General features: G+C 56.2%; 6 protein-coding genes across 6 annotated transcripts; 4 read left to right on the top strand and 2 right to left on the bottom strand.

The window, feature by feature from the left end:
* Positions 1 to 547: 547 nt before the first annotated feature.
* Positions 548 to 3,181, top strand: KRP23_12333 (Chloride channel protein 2; the record flags this gene model as incomplete). The annotated part of the gene is made up of 1 exon (XM_067882940.1): positions 548 to 3,181. The coding sequence occupies one exon, from the start codon at positions 548 to 550 to the stop codon at positions 3,179 to 3,181; it is 2,634 nt and encodes an 877-aa protein (XP_067739944.1).
* Positions 3,182 to 3,317: 136 nt separating this feature from the next.
* KRP23_12334 (uncharacterized protein) lies at positions 3,318 to 4,097 on the top strand (the record flags this gene model as incomplete). Its single annotated transcript, XM_067882941.1, has 1 exon — positions 3,318 to 4,097. One exon carries the CDS (start codon positions 3,318 to 3,320, stop codon positions 4,095 to 4,097), a length of 780 nt encoding a protein of 259 aa, XP_067739945.1.
* Positions 4,098 to 4,354: 257 nt separating this feature from the next.
* KRP23_12335 (putative ethanolamine kinase) lies at positions 4,355 to 5,921 on the bottom strand (the record flags this gene model as incomplete). The annotated part of the gene is made up of 5 exons (XM_067882942.1): positions 4,355 to 5,232; positions 5,300 to 5,363; positions 5,433 to 5,520; positions 5,582 to 5,687; positions 5,747 to 5,921. The coding sequence occupies 5 exons, from the start codon at positions 5,919 to 5,921 to the stop codon at positions 4,355 to 4,357; spliced, it is 1,311 nt and encodes a 436-aa protein (XP_067739946.1).
* Positions 5,922 to 6,841: 920 nt separating this feature from the next.
* KRP23_12336 (Kinesin-like protein KIN-14Q) lies at positions 6,842 to 9,258 on the top strand (the record flags this gene model as incomplete). The annotated part of the gene is made up of 6 exons (XM_067882943.1): positions 6,842 to 7,918; positions 8,159 to 8,212; positions 8,274 to 8,500; positions 8,579 to 8,839; positions 8,895 to 9,068; positions 9,135 to 9,258. 6 exons carry the CDS (start codon positions 6,842 to 6,844, stop codon positions 9,256 to 9,258), a joined length of 1,917 nt encoding a protein of 638 aa, XP_067739947.1.
* A 137-nt stretch (positions 9,259 to 9,395) lies between these two features.
* Positions 9,396 to 14,200, bottom strand: KRP23_12337 (Formin-like protein 6; the record flags this gene model as incomplete). Its single annotated transcript, XM_067882944.1, has 4 exons — positions 9,396 to 9,596; positions 9,653 to 9,853; positions 9,927 to 10,403; positions 10,475 to 14,200. The coding sequence occupies 4 exons, from the start codon at positions 14,198 to 14,200 to the stop codon at positions 9,396 to 9,398; spliced, it is 4,605 nt and encodes a 1,534-aa protein (XP_067739948.1).
* A 114-nt stretch (positions 14,201 to 14,314) lies between these two features.
* Positions 14,315 to 15,337, top strand: KRP23_12338 (uncharacterized protein; the record flags this gene model as incomplete). Its single annotated transcript, XM_067882945.1, has 6 exons — positions 14,315 to 14,346; positions 14,409 to 14,491; positions 14,550 to 14,701; positions 14,760 to 14,869; positions 14,927 to 15,018; positions 15,078 to 15,337. The coding sequence occupies 6 exons, from the start codon at positions 14,315 to 14,317 to the stop codon at positions 15,335 to 15,337; spliced, it is 729 nt and encodes a 242-aa protein (XP_067739949.1).
* Positions 15,338 to 15,407: the final 70 nt, after the last annotated feature.

Here is a 15,407-nt window from a genome sequence, read left to right on the forward strand (position 1 = left end):
AGTGGTGAGAGTCGACGGACTGCGCATCGTGGGGTTCCAGCACCTGCGCTATGGGTACGAAGAGAACGAGCAGTGGTCTCGTGAAAATCTACACAGCGCCAGATCCGGTCCAGATGAACCCCACCTCACAGCTGTGATGGTGTTGCGAGATAACGAGTGGAAAAGAGCACCAAGAAGTTCACGCTGTTGACAGGTTCGCGTGTGTTGTCCTCTGGCCGCAACGATCTATTGTTCAGCCACTCCAGCAGCCCAAGGAATGATCTATCGAGACAGACCGACCACAGTTCCACCTCGTTGACTAGACCGCGCTAAAACGCCATTCAGTCGTGGAGAAGAGAGAGCAACAAGGCCAGCAGCAGCGGTAAGCAAAAAAAAAAACCAGCAGACACTGCTCACCAATGCGTTTGAGTTGAAGTGTAACGGCTCTGTTCCGCCCCATTGGGCTAGCTAATTCACTTGATGTTTGTATGGGCCAAGATGAACTTCAGAAACGGATTGTTGACATAGAAAAGAGAGCCGCAGTCTCAATTGCCAAAGGGAAGCCGCCATGACGAGCCACAACCGGCGGCTGCGCTCCACGTCGGTCTCCTTCGGGGTCGGCTCGATCCCGCGCCCGAACTTCGATGCGGAGCCCCCCACCAGTCTCCGCAATGTCACGCTCCAGCGCCGCTCGTCGTCTCCGCGGGTCCCGTCGCAGTGGCGGCGCGCCGACAGCGTCATGGAGCGCATCATGAACCCGTTCCTGGACCGCGAGTCGCCGTCCAATTGGCACCGCTATCAACCGGTGCCGACGCTGCCGGAGTTGCAAGTCGCGCCCCCAGTCGCTCGCCACCCGCGGCTGTCGGCTGCTGAGAAGACGCAGGCCACGTACACGAAGGCTCTGGCGTTCCATGATGGACTGCACTCAACGTACGTGGCGGACTACCCGAGAGGACTGCGCGGCCTCTTCGTACTGGTACAGAGCCCACTGCTGCTGATCAGCATCGGGGGCTTCGCTGGCTGTGTGGGACTCGCCATCGACATGTGGAGCGTCGAGATCGCGCAGTACCGTCAGTGGCTCGGAGACCAGGGCTTTGTGCTCTTTGTGCTGTCGGCGCTGCTGGCTGGAGGCTTCTCGGCCATTCTGACGCAGTGTGTGTGTCCTCAAGCAGCTGGATCTGGACTGCCGTTCATGAAGGTGGCCATCTCGGGCATCGACATGAGCGCTTACCTATCGTTCCGGTGTGTGGCCACGAAGGTTGTTGGACTGATGGCGGCGCTGGGCGCTGGGCTGTCCATTGGTAAGGAAGGTCCCTTCATCATGATTTCGTGCGGCTTCGCCAGTGTGCTTATGAACTGGCGCCCATTTCGTCGAATTCGCGACGATGACACCAAGCGCTTGGAGATGCTGGCTTGTGCATGTGCTGCAGGAGTGGCGGCCACCTTTGGTTCACCGTTTGGGGGCGTGCTTTTCGGAGTGGAGGTGACTTCGCACTTCTACCTCGTCCGGACATTGCCACGCTCTTTCTTCGCAGCCATCGTGGGCGCATTGCTCGTGGATTTTGGAGCTGCCAACACGCGCTACGGGCTCTTTGGCAACCGCAGCATGGGTATTTCCGCCGACACAGACGCTGTGAATGGAAGTGGAGGCCCCAGTTTCCTCGATCTCTGCGTATTTGCCGCAATGGGTGTTGTCTGCGGCCTCGGAGGTGCCTTCTTCAACTACAGCTTGTCGATACTTGTGCGTGCTCGCGACCACTTTTTCGCGCCCTCGCAGTCGCAGTCTCTACGTGTAACCTGGTGGAATGCTCTCGGCAAGCGCTTGGGGCTCGTTCTAGCTGTAACATTGCTGTCGTGCTGGCTCGAGTTCTATGGAGACAATGCGTGGTTTCTCCGACACGGTTCGCCTCGACGTATTCTCGACGCGCTATTCTCCAAGGACAAGCAGGTCTTTGTTGCCGATGGCGCCCCGGAAAGCACCGAAGAGGATAGCTTACTACTCTCGAGGTCGTTGGTGACTTTCCTGCCGCTCAAGTATGTGCTGACGCTCATCAGTATTGTGCTGCCCGTCCCGGCTGGTCTGTTCACCCCCACGTTCGTCATTGGCGGCATCTTCGGCCGCCTTGTTGGCGAAGCCGTACGCGCTTTTGATATCATGCACACTCATTACGAGCCTTTCGAGTTCGCAATTATCGGTGCTGATGCCTTCTCCTCGGGTGTCACCCACGCGGTCTCCACTGCAGTTATCATCATGGAAATCTCGCACACCGACGGCCTGAACCTACCTGTATCTGTGGCCATTTTGGCAGCGTACTTCACAGCCAAGAGATTCACCGAGAACGTGTACGATGTGCTCATCGTGACGAGCAACTTACCTCGGCTGAAAAAGCTGCCCAAGGCCGCCTACGACATTCCGGCATGGGAGGTGATGAAAGACGTGACTGAAATGGGTGTGCTGACGGCGGACTCGACGTATGAGGACGCACTAGCACTATTGAAGCGTGCAGACATGGAGCCTGTATTCCCGATCGTGGACTCACAGGAGAACCGCTTCTTACTTGCCACAGTAACGCGTTCCCGACTGGCCTACGCCGTATCGCGCTGTCAGCGTCATGGCGTGACCCCAATTGCGCTCACTCCGGCAAACCTGCAGCAACCATCAAGCTTAGAGGTGGCAGCGACAGCTTCAACATCGCTGCTCTTTCCTACGACACCGCGGTCAGCGACGCCGACTGCAGTGCGCACAGTTGGCTACGACTCGGGTATCCGCGCTCCAACGCCAGTGGTTCGTGCAGCCTATGGAGCCATGGACTCAATGGCGCGCACAGGTAGTGAAGAGTTCGATGAAGAAGAGGAGGATGACTTCGAGGCGATGCCAATGCAGGTGCTGAATACGCCCATCCACTTCGCGTTCGGGCGCGGCGGCAAGATCATGGACTGGGTCACGAACGAGATCTGCGAGCCGTCCAAGCTGACAGTGTTGATCAACCCGTCGCCGTTCCAGCTGATGGAGATGACGTCCATGCGCCGCGTCGACATGCTCTTCCGCATGCTCAAGCTCAACAACGTGTTCGTCGCGCGGTCGGGCAAGCTCATGGGCGTTATCAGCCTCGAGCGCATGATGACGTTCCTGGGCACCACAACGCCGTACCAGGCCCCAGGCCTGCTGCGCACGCTCAAGAACTTCTGCTCCAAGTCGTGAGGGTATAATTATTTGACCACTTCAACTTCAACATCGTTTCTTAGGAAAAAGGTTACACTGTATATTATCTATGTGGTCCACCCCAACTGGATACCATTATTGCGTGACAACCATTGTAGCTCTTCGCCTCCTCGCCATGAACATGAACCAGATGAAGAACGCGTCCAACCTGCACGCGGCCAACGCGACGAGCGTCGTGGGCAACTCCATGGCCATCCCATCGCGTATGGGTGCTGCCGCCAACGGCGCCACCTCCACGCAGCCCTCGGCCGTGCCCATGAATGTGTCCGCGGCCCAACTGGGCCAAATGAACCTCAGCCACGTGCGCAGCGCCGCCTTCAAGCCCGCCGTCCCCGTGGGCGGTGCTAACGTGGTGATGCCCAGCGCCGGGGCGGCTGCGACTGTGCCCAACACGGCTGGAGCCGGCGCGCTGCAGCTGTCCGGGCGCTGGTCGCTCGACCGCGAGGACTCGGACTCGACCAACGACTACTTGGAGGCCATGGGGCTGCCACTCATCGCCCGCCAGGCCGCCGACAAGCTGGACCTCATGGTGATCATCAGCCAGACGCCCGGGGACTTTGTGATCACCAGACGCACGCGCATCTTCACGGAGACCAAGCAGCTCAAGTTCGGCCAGGAGGTCAACGTCAAGAACAACCTCATCACCGTCTCGGGGGACGCCGCGCAGGTCAAAACCGTCACGCAGCTCTCGGGCTTCCGCGGCGTGCTCACGGACGTCCGCACGCTGGACCCGCGGGGACGGATGCACGTGGAGCTCCTCCTCAATCTGCCAGACAAGCCGCCAGTCGTGATCAACCGCTACTTCAAGAAGACTAGCGAGTCCACATCACTGGAGAACCTCCCGGCGTTCGACATCAGCCTGGAAACGGCGGGCGACGTCAAGCGCAAGCGTTAATCAGAGCTATGTTTGTACATTTGGATGGTTAAAGGACGACAGAGGAGAAGGGGGCCACCTTCCTGGCTGGACAATGCGAGATAAACTCTCATCTCTGTCGCCTCCTGTGTGTTCAGGCTGCTGCCGATCACCGGTTCACGAGGATGGAAGTAGAGGCATTTTAGGCGCAATTTACTAGACGTTCACATGGACTCTGCTTTCACTACAGCTCTCGGCGTTGCTACTACATGCGGTGCCTTGCTACAGGAACCGGATAACTAACTTGACCCGAGGAAAAAGTCGCGCTGCACGTCGAAGGCGTTGAAGCGCTTTGCTGCGTACTCGAGGAAGTCGAAGTCGATCTTGGAGTGGGCCGCCTGGACGATAGACCAGTAGCCCCAGAACAAGTGCGACGCAAGAGCGTAGCGGTTCACCTCGTCATACAGCGCGTGGAAGAACGCCTTGGACTCGCGGTTGGCTTCCAACTGGGCCAGCATCTTGGGCGCGGACGTGCTCATGTAGGCCTTGAAGAACGCAAACTGCTTGTCGATGCTCGGGTACAGCGCCAGGTCCAACTCGAAGCCGCAGTTCTCGCAGAAGTGGTTGGCGAAATCGAACGCACGGAAGTTGTAGCCGCCGTACTCGTAGTCGATGATCTGCACACGGTTCCAGTCCGGGTTGTGCAGGATGTTGCCGCTCAGCAGGTCGTTGTGGGAGAACACGACGTCGGACGCGAACGCCACCGCTTGCTTCGAGATCTCGTCCGTGTCGAGCGCGTCCGTCAGGTCCTTGCCGTTGTGATTCTGGTTCGAGGGGAGCACCGACTTGAGCCATTGCAGCTTCTGGTGCAGCCCCGCCAGGTCCAGCTCTTCCAGGGCCGCGTTCTTGATCGGGTCCTCCAGCTCAATCTCCAGCGCCAGCTTTTCGAAGCGCTCAATCTTGGTCCACAACACTGGCGCCCGATCCTCGGGGATGTCCATGACGTGCATGATGCCGAGCTCCCTGCCAATCATCTGCAGGTAGTTGATGGGCTTGGTGAGGCCCATGTCCTCTGGTTCGAGCGGTCTGGCGTCCAACCAGCCTTCGATACGGCCATTCTTGAAGCGGCCGTAGTACGTGGGGGCAAACCCGCGCTCCGAGAGCAAGGCGAACAGCACTGCAACACCGGAATGGATACAAAGATGAGCACAGCGACTTCAACAACAAGACCGAAGTCGACGTACTGTTCTCAATGCTGCGGTCAATGAACTCCTCCGTGTGGTCGCCATACAAACGCACCAGTACCGACTGAAGATGCACATGGAGCAAGCGTCAGTCATCACCATCAAACAGCGTCATCCTCTTTACAGGCCGCACCTTGTCCCCCCACATGAGGCGATACAGGCGGTTGGTGATGCCGCCCACGATGATCTTGACCGAGATGTCGTCGTTGGCTGCGTCCTTCCTGCCAGACATGACCGACAGTTAACCAGAGAAGCTCCACACTTTATCACAGCGTCTCTCACCAGTCGGAGCAGATCTCCTTGACCACCAACTTGGCGTCGTCGAACTCGTCGCCCTCGGCGCCCACCGCGTAGTCCAGACACGCGTTCGGGTTGTTAAGGTATACGACTGCACAGCATCAGCAGTTAGTCTCCTCTTCCCTCTTCCCTTCTCTGGGGCAGACGCACCTTGTCCGGGCATCGTGTCGTGCTCTCCTTCCTGGTGGCGTTTGCTTCGTGGGGATCGGCGGGAAGATCGAAAGTGGCGGCTTTCGAGCAGCAGCAGGAGACTGACAGCGGTGAGCGTGCAGGAGGCGGCGGACACGAGGGCAAGAGCGCGCCAGTTGAGGTTCTGCTCGGGCATTGAATGCAGCTTGAATACTGAGCCTATCATGCTCCTCTCCCTTTGGAATCGGAACCTCTTTTTCACCAATCATCAAACGCAACGTACCTTTGACGCGCGCTCATTGGCTGCTATAGATAGTTTGGAGACGTGGACGGTCCACTCAAAACGGTCCGAGTTCCTCCCATCAGTCGACCATCCCCTGCTGACGCGCAGCGGCGTGGTTGCCGCTGGGGCTTCCTCGGCCGAGGCCACACTGACGATTCACTTGCATTACCAGCTAGGTGATACGAGCTCTTGCCGGGTCGACGTCGAAGACCGGGCTCGGAACATACAACGGGGCTTGCTCCACCATGTTCATGAAAGGCAAGAGGCCACCTGACGACGGAGCGCGTGTTACTCCCAGGCAATCCGATGACATGGTTGCCGCGTCGATTGCGACTGCCAGCAACCGAAGTATAGCTACGCGGCGGCCAGGTCTGAGCACGGCCGCTGCCATGGCGATCCGACTTCTCAAGGGGCGCCGCTCACTGTTACTGCTGCGGCTGCCGCTGAAGCAGTCTGCTTATGAAGGACAACCCATTCTCCAGTAGCAGTGAACCACTGCAGGAAGCGGTCAACTCCGACTCGGAGCCCTGCATGCCAATGACGATGAACCACATCGTGGTCGTCATCCTTTTCGTCTGCAGGTACCTCGCGTTGACGCTGGTCATTGCATCCTTTTTTTGTAGGAGACTTTTGAGGCTCCCGTGCTCAACGCTAAGTCAGACATGTAACGTCAGTTCACGACAAGCTTCCAGATGAGCACCAAAATGCTTCTCGACGTTGAAGCGGGGTCGAATCAGTTTTGATGTGCGCGATTTGACTCATCCCTCTCCAAATCGATAACAAGTTTCGCGCGTTTTCCCGCGCTGCAGTTCAAATCTAAAGGTTCATACCAGATGATGGGCGACGCTCCTCGCGCGACGGCACAGCTCCGCGCCAGCCTCGCGGCGCTCAAATGCGACGTGGCGACCTCTTTCCGCCTCTGCGGACGCGACTTCGGCGTGCTGGGCGCGGAGCTTATCTCAGCGCTGGAGCGCGGGCGCCGCGCCTCGTCCGACGCGCTGGCTCACGAGCGCGCGGCCCGCGGGCAGTTGGAGACGCGTCTGGCGGAGCTGCAGGGAAATATCCGCGTCCTATGTCGCGTGCGGCCGCTTACGGCTGCCGCCGCGGGCTCCAGTGGCGAGGAGAGCGACGCCACTAGCCCCGACCGGCGCCGTAAGCGCGTGCAGGTGGAGTCGGCGCGCGAGCTGAGCGTGTATTCGCCCGTGGACGGAGCGCTCTTCAAGAGTTTCTCGTTCACGCGCGTGTTCCACGGACAGCACTCGCAGACGACGGTGTTCAAGGAGGTGGCGCCGCTTGTGCGCGCGGCCGTGGCGGGCCACCACGCATGTGTCTTCGCCTACGGGCAGACGGGTTCGGGCAAGACGCACACCATGCAGGGCACAGAGAGCGACAGGGGTCTCTACTACCGAGCGGCTGATACCATCTACCACACTGTGGATCAGCAGCAACATGTCTACGACTTCCACGTGTCGGTGCAGATAGTTGAGGTGTACAACGAGGAGATCTACGATTTGCTTGGCGATAACAGTACAGGTGGGACTACAACTACAACAGGCGACAAGGGATCACCGTCAGGTATGGGCTGCCATGTTGGCGCCACAAGTTTGTGTGGCAATGCGTCGGCGAGTCCGGCGTCGACGGTGGAGATTCGCCACGGAGAGGACGGCGTGTACCTGAAGAACGTGGGGTCAGTTGCTGCTTCGAGCGTTAAGGAACTGTACGAGGCCATTGGTCGGAGCAGAACGAGTCGCTCTAAGAACGACCGCAGCAACCGCTCGCATACGGTGTTGATGATTGACATTCGACGCACGAGCAAGGCGAACGGAGAGACAGATACAGGGAGGTTGGCGCTCGTGGACTTGGCAGGATCTGAACGGCTTTCCAAGACTGCGGAGACGCCTGCACTTACTGTGCGTGAATCGCAGCACATCAACAAGTCGCTTGCAGCCGTGGGGGATGTGTTGGCGGCCTTGCTGGCCAAGGAGAAACACATCCCGTTCAGGAACTCGAAGCTCACACACCTGCTGCAGGACTCGCTGAGCGGCAGTGCGAACCGCACGCTCCTTCTCGTGCACGTGAGCCCGACAAGCGCAGACGTCAACGAGACGATCAATTCGCTCAAGTTCGCGTCGCGGGTGAACCATATTCAGATGGGCAAGTCGCAACGGACTGAGCGCACGGAGATCACTCGACTGAATGGAGTGGTGAGGATGCTCGCGCGGTTTTCAGATGGAAGGATACCTCTCACTCTTTGTGTATGGTCAGGTTGCCAACCAAGTTTCACAGCTTCAGACACTCCAAGAGAAGCTGACAGCCGAGCTAGAGCTGCGCAAGAAGTACGAAAAGCGCCTGGAAGAGTATCGCCAGGAGGAACATCGCCGCAGGTCTAAGGGCGATGAGGCCAGGAAAATTTTACAGCAGCTGGGGACCCCATCGCCGCCACAACACCCGCCCCCGATCTCTTCACGAAGGTCGAGTTTGAACTCGCGAAAGTAAGCAAGATCGATGTGCTGCGGCGCGTCTACTGTGTCAGTGCAGTACTTACATGTTATACTTGGATGTGCACACAGGGAGAAACTTGCCAGCAATGCGCAGGGGCTGAATGGTATTGAGAACGTCTCGGAAAACATTCTGCGGGGCAACGAATCATCACCCGAAACTGCAGAGGTGCTGACGACGAACAGTGACAAGCCGAGCGGGATCTCGCCACCGACAAACTTCTCGCGACGGCTAAGCTTATCCGCTCTAGATCAAACGGCTGGCGGTGTTCCGAGACGGTCTACTCGGCCTGGAAAGAGGAAGAGGACGTTAGCATCTGAGAAAGTTCGGAGGTAAGGAGTGCCCATTCACCTTGTTCTCTACTGATACTGAATCGGTTTTTGGCAGCATTCTCAAAAAGCAGCGTGGCGAGGACGGAGGCTTTATTGATCTCACGGAGGCAGATGATGACAACAGCGTTGCGGCGTCAAAGCAGGTCTCTTTTAAGTTGTCGCTTGCAACCAACAGCTCTTCGGCTCTACCTTCTCGTGAGCTGACCGCCACGGCCAGTACAACTCGAGTGTAAGTTCGCCCGCTTTCTCGTGGGAGGTGTATGCACAACCTCACTCTTATGCTGTTGTCTTGCAGCGCTGTAGGAGGAGCGGTGCGGGTTCTTGCCGCAACCCGGTCGGCCGCAGGACCGTCTTCAACAGGAAAGGTTGCACCTAACACTGGCAAGCGTGTCAAGCCTAAATGGAACGGGTGGCGGTGAATAGGCTGCACTGCGCGCAAACCACTCAACGAAGATAAAGACGCGATCAGTGCCTGTACAACGACCACGAGAAAGATGCCCACAGTAACGTTACGTATAATACGACCAACACAACAACGAGCTGGCCATTACCTTAACTAGTTATCGTCCGGATGCCGCTTCTCAACTGCGCGTTCGGTCTGGGAGCGCTCCAGTATCGGACGCGACACCTTTACGGTTGCCCCGTTGTTCGACTTCAGTGGAGCCCGCAGCGTATTTGAGCGACGCATCTTCACGCGCTCAGCTCGCTGAGCAGCCTCGTCCGCAGCGTCCACCTCATTGCGTGCACGTTGAAAAACCTGCAGAGAGCAGTCAGTTTTTTTCCTTCATCAAATGCATGTTCAAGGCAACGTACTGAGCAAAACGAGGCAAGCGTGGTGAAGAATTCGGTTGGGTTTCGCTTCGGGTCTTCACCGAAGTAGTCAAGCACACTTGAAACCTCTTCTCTTGCCCGGGCAATCCCGTCCGCGAGTGTCTTCATCTGGGCTTCGATGTCGGATGCAGCAGTCTGCATTGACTTGATGGTGACCTCCAGGCCCAAACTTTCAACGGCTTGCTGTTCATTCACAACCATGAACACCAAACAGAGTTAGCAGCCGTGTCACGCTGAAACAACGAGCTGCACAAACCTTTTCTAACAACTTCAGCTCAATGTTTAGACTCGCTAGTCCCTTTTCCAGCTTCTTGAAATCTTCGTCGACAGTCTCGAAGGATTCACGCGCAGCAAGAGGAACACTTCGCAGCTCATCCTGAAAGTCCAGAACCTGGGGGTGGTTTTTCTTCACGAGACGGACTAGATAGTGCAGCACTGTCGTCTTCTGATTGACAGCTTTGGTGTGCCCCAGTCGCAGAAGTGAGTCGACGGTAAAGCCTTTGATTCCGTTGTCCTCTCCGCTTCCATTTAGACTATTACCCAGCTTGAGCACCATCGCCAGCAAGATCTTCAGTAGTCGACTGCCCTTCACCTCTTCTGCTGCCTTTTGTAAATGTGACAAGGAGGCGGCCAACTCTGCGCTCCGCGACGAAAAGGAAAGCTTGTAAACCAAGCACTCCATGCGAGGGGCATACCGCTTCACCTTTGCGATCTCGAGAATGAACTTTTCAGCCTACACAAAAAAACATAGCTAGTGTGAGCGTCCCAATTCGCAAAGCGCAATAAGACAGTCGAAGAACGTACCTCGCCTAGCATCCCCTTATCTCCAGTATACCCGGAAACAAGCGCGGCTTCCTCTGACGTGGGAAGGAATTCGTTTATTCCAATGAGCTGCTCAACCGTCAGTCCACTAAGGTCAAACCTTGTCACAGCTTCAGCGATCTCACTGTATGAGAGCTTGACTCGCGCTAACGAGATAGCAGCATTCATTGCACGCTTTCCGTCAATGAGTGATACGGTCTGTTTACGTTTCAGAGCTTTACTCTGTCCTCGTGAGGAGTTTTTCTTCCCACTTCCCGTGTTCTGGTTGGAGAAGAACAGAGCCTCAAGCTCGTCCATATCCACGTCGAAATCAACATCTTCGTCCTCGTCATGCCAAATCGTTTGTTGATTCAGATTGCTCAAGCGGTCCTCCGAAATGGCTTGCCAGTGCAGCTTTTTACGTGGACGCTTAGGCTTTACCACTGCAGCTGATGTCTTTGCATTTCCACCTGAAGTCAGTTGTGAAACAGTTGCGTCAGGTCCAAGCTCCAAGGCTCGCACATCGACGCTTTCCGTCACCATTTTCTGACGGACAGCACCCTCTGGAAGTCCCATTTTCAGCATCTTAAAATACTTGGCGTAAACTGGGTCATCCTGTAACTTCATGTCGTTCTCTGGGGCGGCTAAGTCCGAGACAAGCGCGTCGCCACCAAGATCGAGAGCGCGTTCATCAACACCTTCCGATTTCATTTTCTGGCGGACAGCTCCTTCCGGCAAGCCCATTTTAAGCATCTTAAAGTACTTCGCGTACGTCGGGTCATCCTGTAGTTTCACGTTGCTACCACCAGACGGTCCCGCTAGCTGCGACACCATTGCATCTCCACCAAGATCCAAGGCGCGCTCATCCACACCATCAACCTTCATCTTTTGTCGGATAGCGCCCTCGGGTAAACCCATCTGTAGCATCTTGAAATACTTAGCAAACGTCGGATCATTCTTAAGCTTCACGTCGTTCTTCGAGGCAACTTCTTTCTCTGTTGGCTTCGGCAACTTCGAGAAAGGAGAATCCCCACCTAGATCCAAAGCGTGCTCATCGACACCGTCGGCCTTCATTTTTTGGCGAACAGCACCCTCAGGCAGCCCCATGTTCAGCATCTTGAAATACTTCGCGTATAGTTCGTGGTCTTTGAGTAGCACATCTGATGAAGCTCCTTCGGCATTTTTGACAACAGGCGCGTTAACACACTTGATATCGTCTTGAAGTTTTGATACACTGTGTGTAGCTGCGATACGGTTCTTCACCTCTTCGTAAATGGCATCCGATCCCAGGTCCAAAATAATAGGGTCGAGTCCGTCCATCATTAATTTTTGCCTCACAGCTTCTTTCGGACACCCCATCCGCATCATTCGGAAGTAACTAGCGTATTCTTCCATATCCTTCAGCCTTATCTTCTGAGGTTCTTCATTCGCATCGGTGTCGCCTGGCGTGGTTTCACTTGGAGAGAGGGGCTGTAGAGTTGAAGGGTCCACACCATCCTTCCGCATGCAATTTTGAACCGCCTCAAACGGAACACCGCGCTTTAGCATCAACGTGTACTTGTTGTCTCCATTACTTGCAGTCGGTGCGTCGCTTGAACCATTTGACTTTCTTGCGGTTTTCAGCTCGCTGAGTAACGCAGACTTCATACCAAGTTTGGGTGGTTTAGATGGAAGAGTAGCCGTGGAGGTTGCTGTTGACAGGGCATCCGCTAGTGACATGGCGACTGAGGCAGACGTAGTGTCTGGACTTGTAGCTGCTTTCATGAGATCTTCAATAGATAAACCATTCGTCGCAAGGAATTCTTTCAGCTGATTGAACTCTTCCGGGGTGTTTGTGTCTGCCGCTGGGTGCGGTTCTCCTCCCTCTACAGCTACTGAAAACGTATTACGGACCACATCTCCAACAGCATCGGCAACATCTTGAGGGTTGGCTAACGTGGCTCCAGGTTCTCCTCCAATCCAAGACGAAGGCACCAACTTCATATTAGAGGGGATCTCTCCACTAGGCAGCTTTGCTGGCGAAAGTGGGGACTTGGGAGTACATGAATCGCATTCCCATCCACTGAAAAACTTTTTCACGTACACAGCATGATTTGTGCGATCACTCATTGTAGTCAATCCAAACGGAATCTTACGCAGTCCCACACATGTGGTATGGTAGAATTTCCCACAGCGCCCTGTACACTTCACGATCTGCGGGCGCATCATATAGTCGTCCTCCTTGCATGTATCACACATCGACGAATCTACAGCGGTAGGGATTGAGTACCGAGACCGCTGCGACTGCATGGCAGCAATTTCAGCCGTCGATTGCCGACGAAATAGTGGTTGTCGCTCGGTCTCGGTCGAGGACTCGGCAATCTGACTGTCTTTCGCAGCGTTTTGCTCCTTCTTAGCTGCTATTTCTTGCTGTTCGTGAGCAAAGCACGCCGACAAGCCCTTTGAATGGAGGAGATCTAGCGCCACATTCGGTGCATTCTGCGAGCATTGCAGTGCGAACGTGGTGGGTGTTTCACAAAACCCCATGCGGATAAAATTCGAGTGCATCGCTGGGTCGGGCAACACGACGTGGTGCTTGGTAATTTCCACCAAGCCCTGTCGAATGGCACTGTTCCCAGTGTAGTCCATACTTACTAAATTCCGGGATTTTTTGCCGCTGTTTTCATGCAGCACGAGATCCACCGAAAACTGGTCTTCATCGAATCCATGCTCGTACTGCTTCATCAAATCCAGATCCTGTTTCTTTAACGTCACCAATCCGGGCAACAAAAACAACGTCGAGTCCGCGTATCGAAAGAGAACTCTTGAGGACGCGTCTACATCGTCTGCATTGTCGTAGTCCTCTCCAAACGAGCACAAGATCGAGAAGCCTCCGTCCAGCTCAACGCCATTCTCCCACAAAATGGCAAAGAATCCGTCCTCCTCATTCCAATCCAGCACGGGCGCTTCCCCGCTCTCTGCGACGTGCAGTGCGTCGGTGCAAAACACCAATTTATAGTCGTCCCAGATCTGCACACAGGGCTGTAGCTCCACGGGCAGCTGTCGGAAGATGATGGCCTTGAGCAGCAGCGGCTTGTCGTTGCGCGGCTTGTGCGTGTCCAGCAGCTCGTGGAAACCTGAGAGGAACCTGCGGATGGACGGCGGCGTCTTCTTCTCGAGCGCCTGCGGCGTGAGCGACTTCATGTCCCAGCGCTTCCGGTAGAACTCGACGAAGGCGTCCGTGGGGTCGTCCGCCAGGCGCGCGAAGAGCAGGAAACAGGCCACGACGACGCCGCTGCGGGTCTTGCCCGTCTGGCAGTTGAGCAGCGCTACGTGCTGTGCGTCCAGCGCTAGCCACGCGTGCAGCGCGTAGCAGATGCGGAAAACGAGGTCGAAAGGTGGTGTGTGGGCCTTCATACCGTCGCGCTCCCAGTTGAACTCGAGCATCTGCTCGTGCAGGCGGTCGGCCGCATCATGCGCGTCATCCAGCGCATTGAGGTTGAAGAGCAGAAAGCGGCCACGGTGCGACGCGTCCAGGTACTGCGCCAGCTCGTCGGCGTTCACCACGTTGCGCTTCTTGTCCGTAGGCCCGTCGCAGGGCGCACCCGCCACCACGAGGCGCTCTGTCATGAACGTGAGCTCCAGCGAGCGCGCGTCGGGCGGCCGCACGTCCCCCATACTGGCGCGGCGGACGAGCCGCACGGGGCCCGTGTCGAACACGGAGCTCGTGAGGCGGCGCAGCGACTCCATGACGCTTAATGCGGATTCCCACTTGAGGTTTGTATGTGAAGCCACTTTGTTCTCCATTTACATTCATTCTGCGAAACGACGCCTTCAACCTCTTCAACATTTGACATTTGAGAAATGGGGGACGGAACGACGACGGAGGCGTGGAAGTCGGTGAATTGATTGGATGGATGGAGGCATTGGTCTCATGCGTTGTCTGGTGCTGGTGCAGGGCATTTGGGGCCGATACGGAGGCTGGAAGACTGCTCAAGAAGCTCTACTGTGGGACAGCCAAGCCCAAGGTGTCCTACCCGAGTACGTGGGCACTTATGAAGCGGTTTGGAGTGTTCCTGGGGCTGAATTGATCTGGTAGAGCTCAAGATGAAGTCGAGAGACGCCACGATGGCGCCGTTCATCCCTGGGGGAGGCGTCGCCGGCGCAGACTCGAGGACGCATCGACTCGTGGCGAAGACGTCGAGTCGTGCGATTAAAGCGCCGGCGTTCTCGAAAGGGGCTTTTCCTGAGGTGCACAGAGGTTTGCTGGGGGAAGGTAGCGTGAATTAATGTGGCGAAATGGCTGTAGATGCACCCGATTGATTGCCTGACGACCCACAAGAAGCCGCTCCGTGAGATTGAGAAGGACGCTAAGGAGATCAAAAGGCAGATGGAAGGCTGCCGCATGAGTTGCATCAAGTACGTCGAGTTGATGCTTATAATGCGGTTTGATGCTCACTTTTGTGGTGTGTTCAGGCGCGCACCAAATCAGGAGAAGGAGAAGCTCCAGCAAGTGTTTTCCTACACGGCCGGCAGCATTTTGCCTAGCGAATTGTTACCAGGAGCGAGTGCGTGTACTCGTTTGTTAACTACTACAGTGATCAAACTGCTGACTATTTTTTTGCAGGCCTCCTCGACCGAGAACTCTCGCATGCCGCAGCACTCCGCACTGGAAAGTTCCCTAAGGACCGCATGGCGCAGCTGGAGGAGCTCTACGATGCAGTGCTGAAAGAGGTCGAATCCCGCAAAAGCTACAGATCGGAGATGATATCTCTGGGCAGACCAGAGATGGCAGCGTCCGTCGAGCGTGAAATCTTGGAGAGGATGACGGAGCTGCGGGAAATCCACGAGCTCATGAAGAAGGGCAGCAACAACGACGGAAACTAGCTCCTTCAGACCTAATAACCTCAAGAGGACCCCCTTTTGCATATACGCGATCCCTGCTATTGCAGGAACG

This window comes from Phytophthora ramorum (assembly GCF_020800215.1).
Source record: "Phytophthora ramorum isolate Pr-102 chromosome Unknown Phyram_PR-102_s0014, whole genome shotgun sequence".
Lineage (NCBI taxonomy): Eukaryota > Oomycota > Peronosporomycetes > Peronosporales > Peronosporaceae > Phytophthora > Phytophthora ramorum.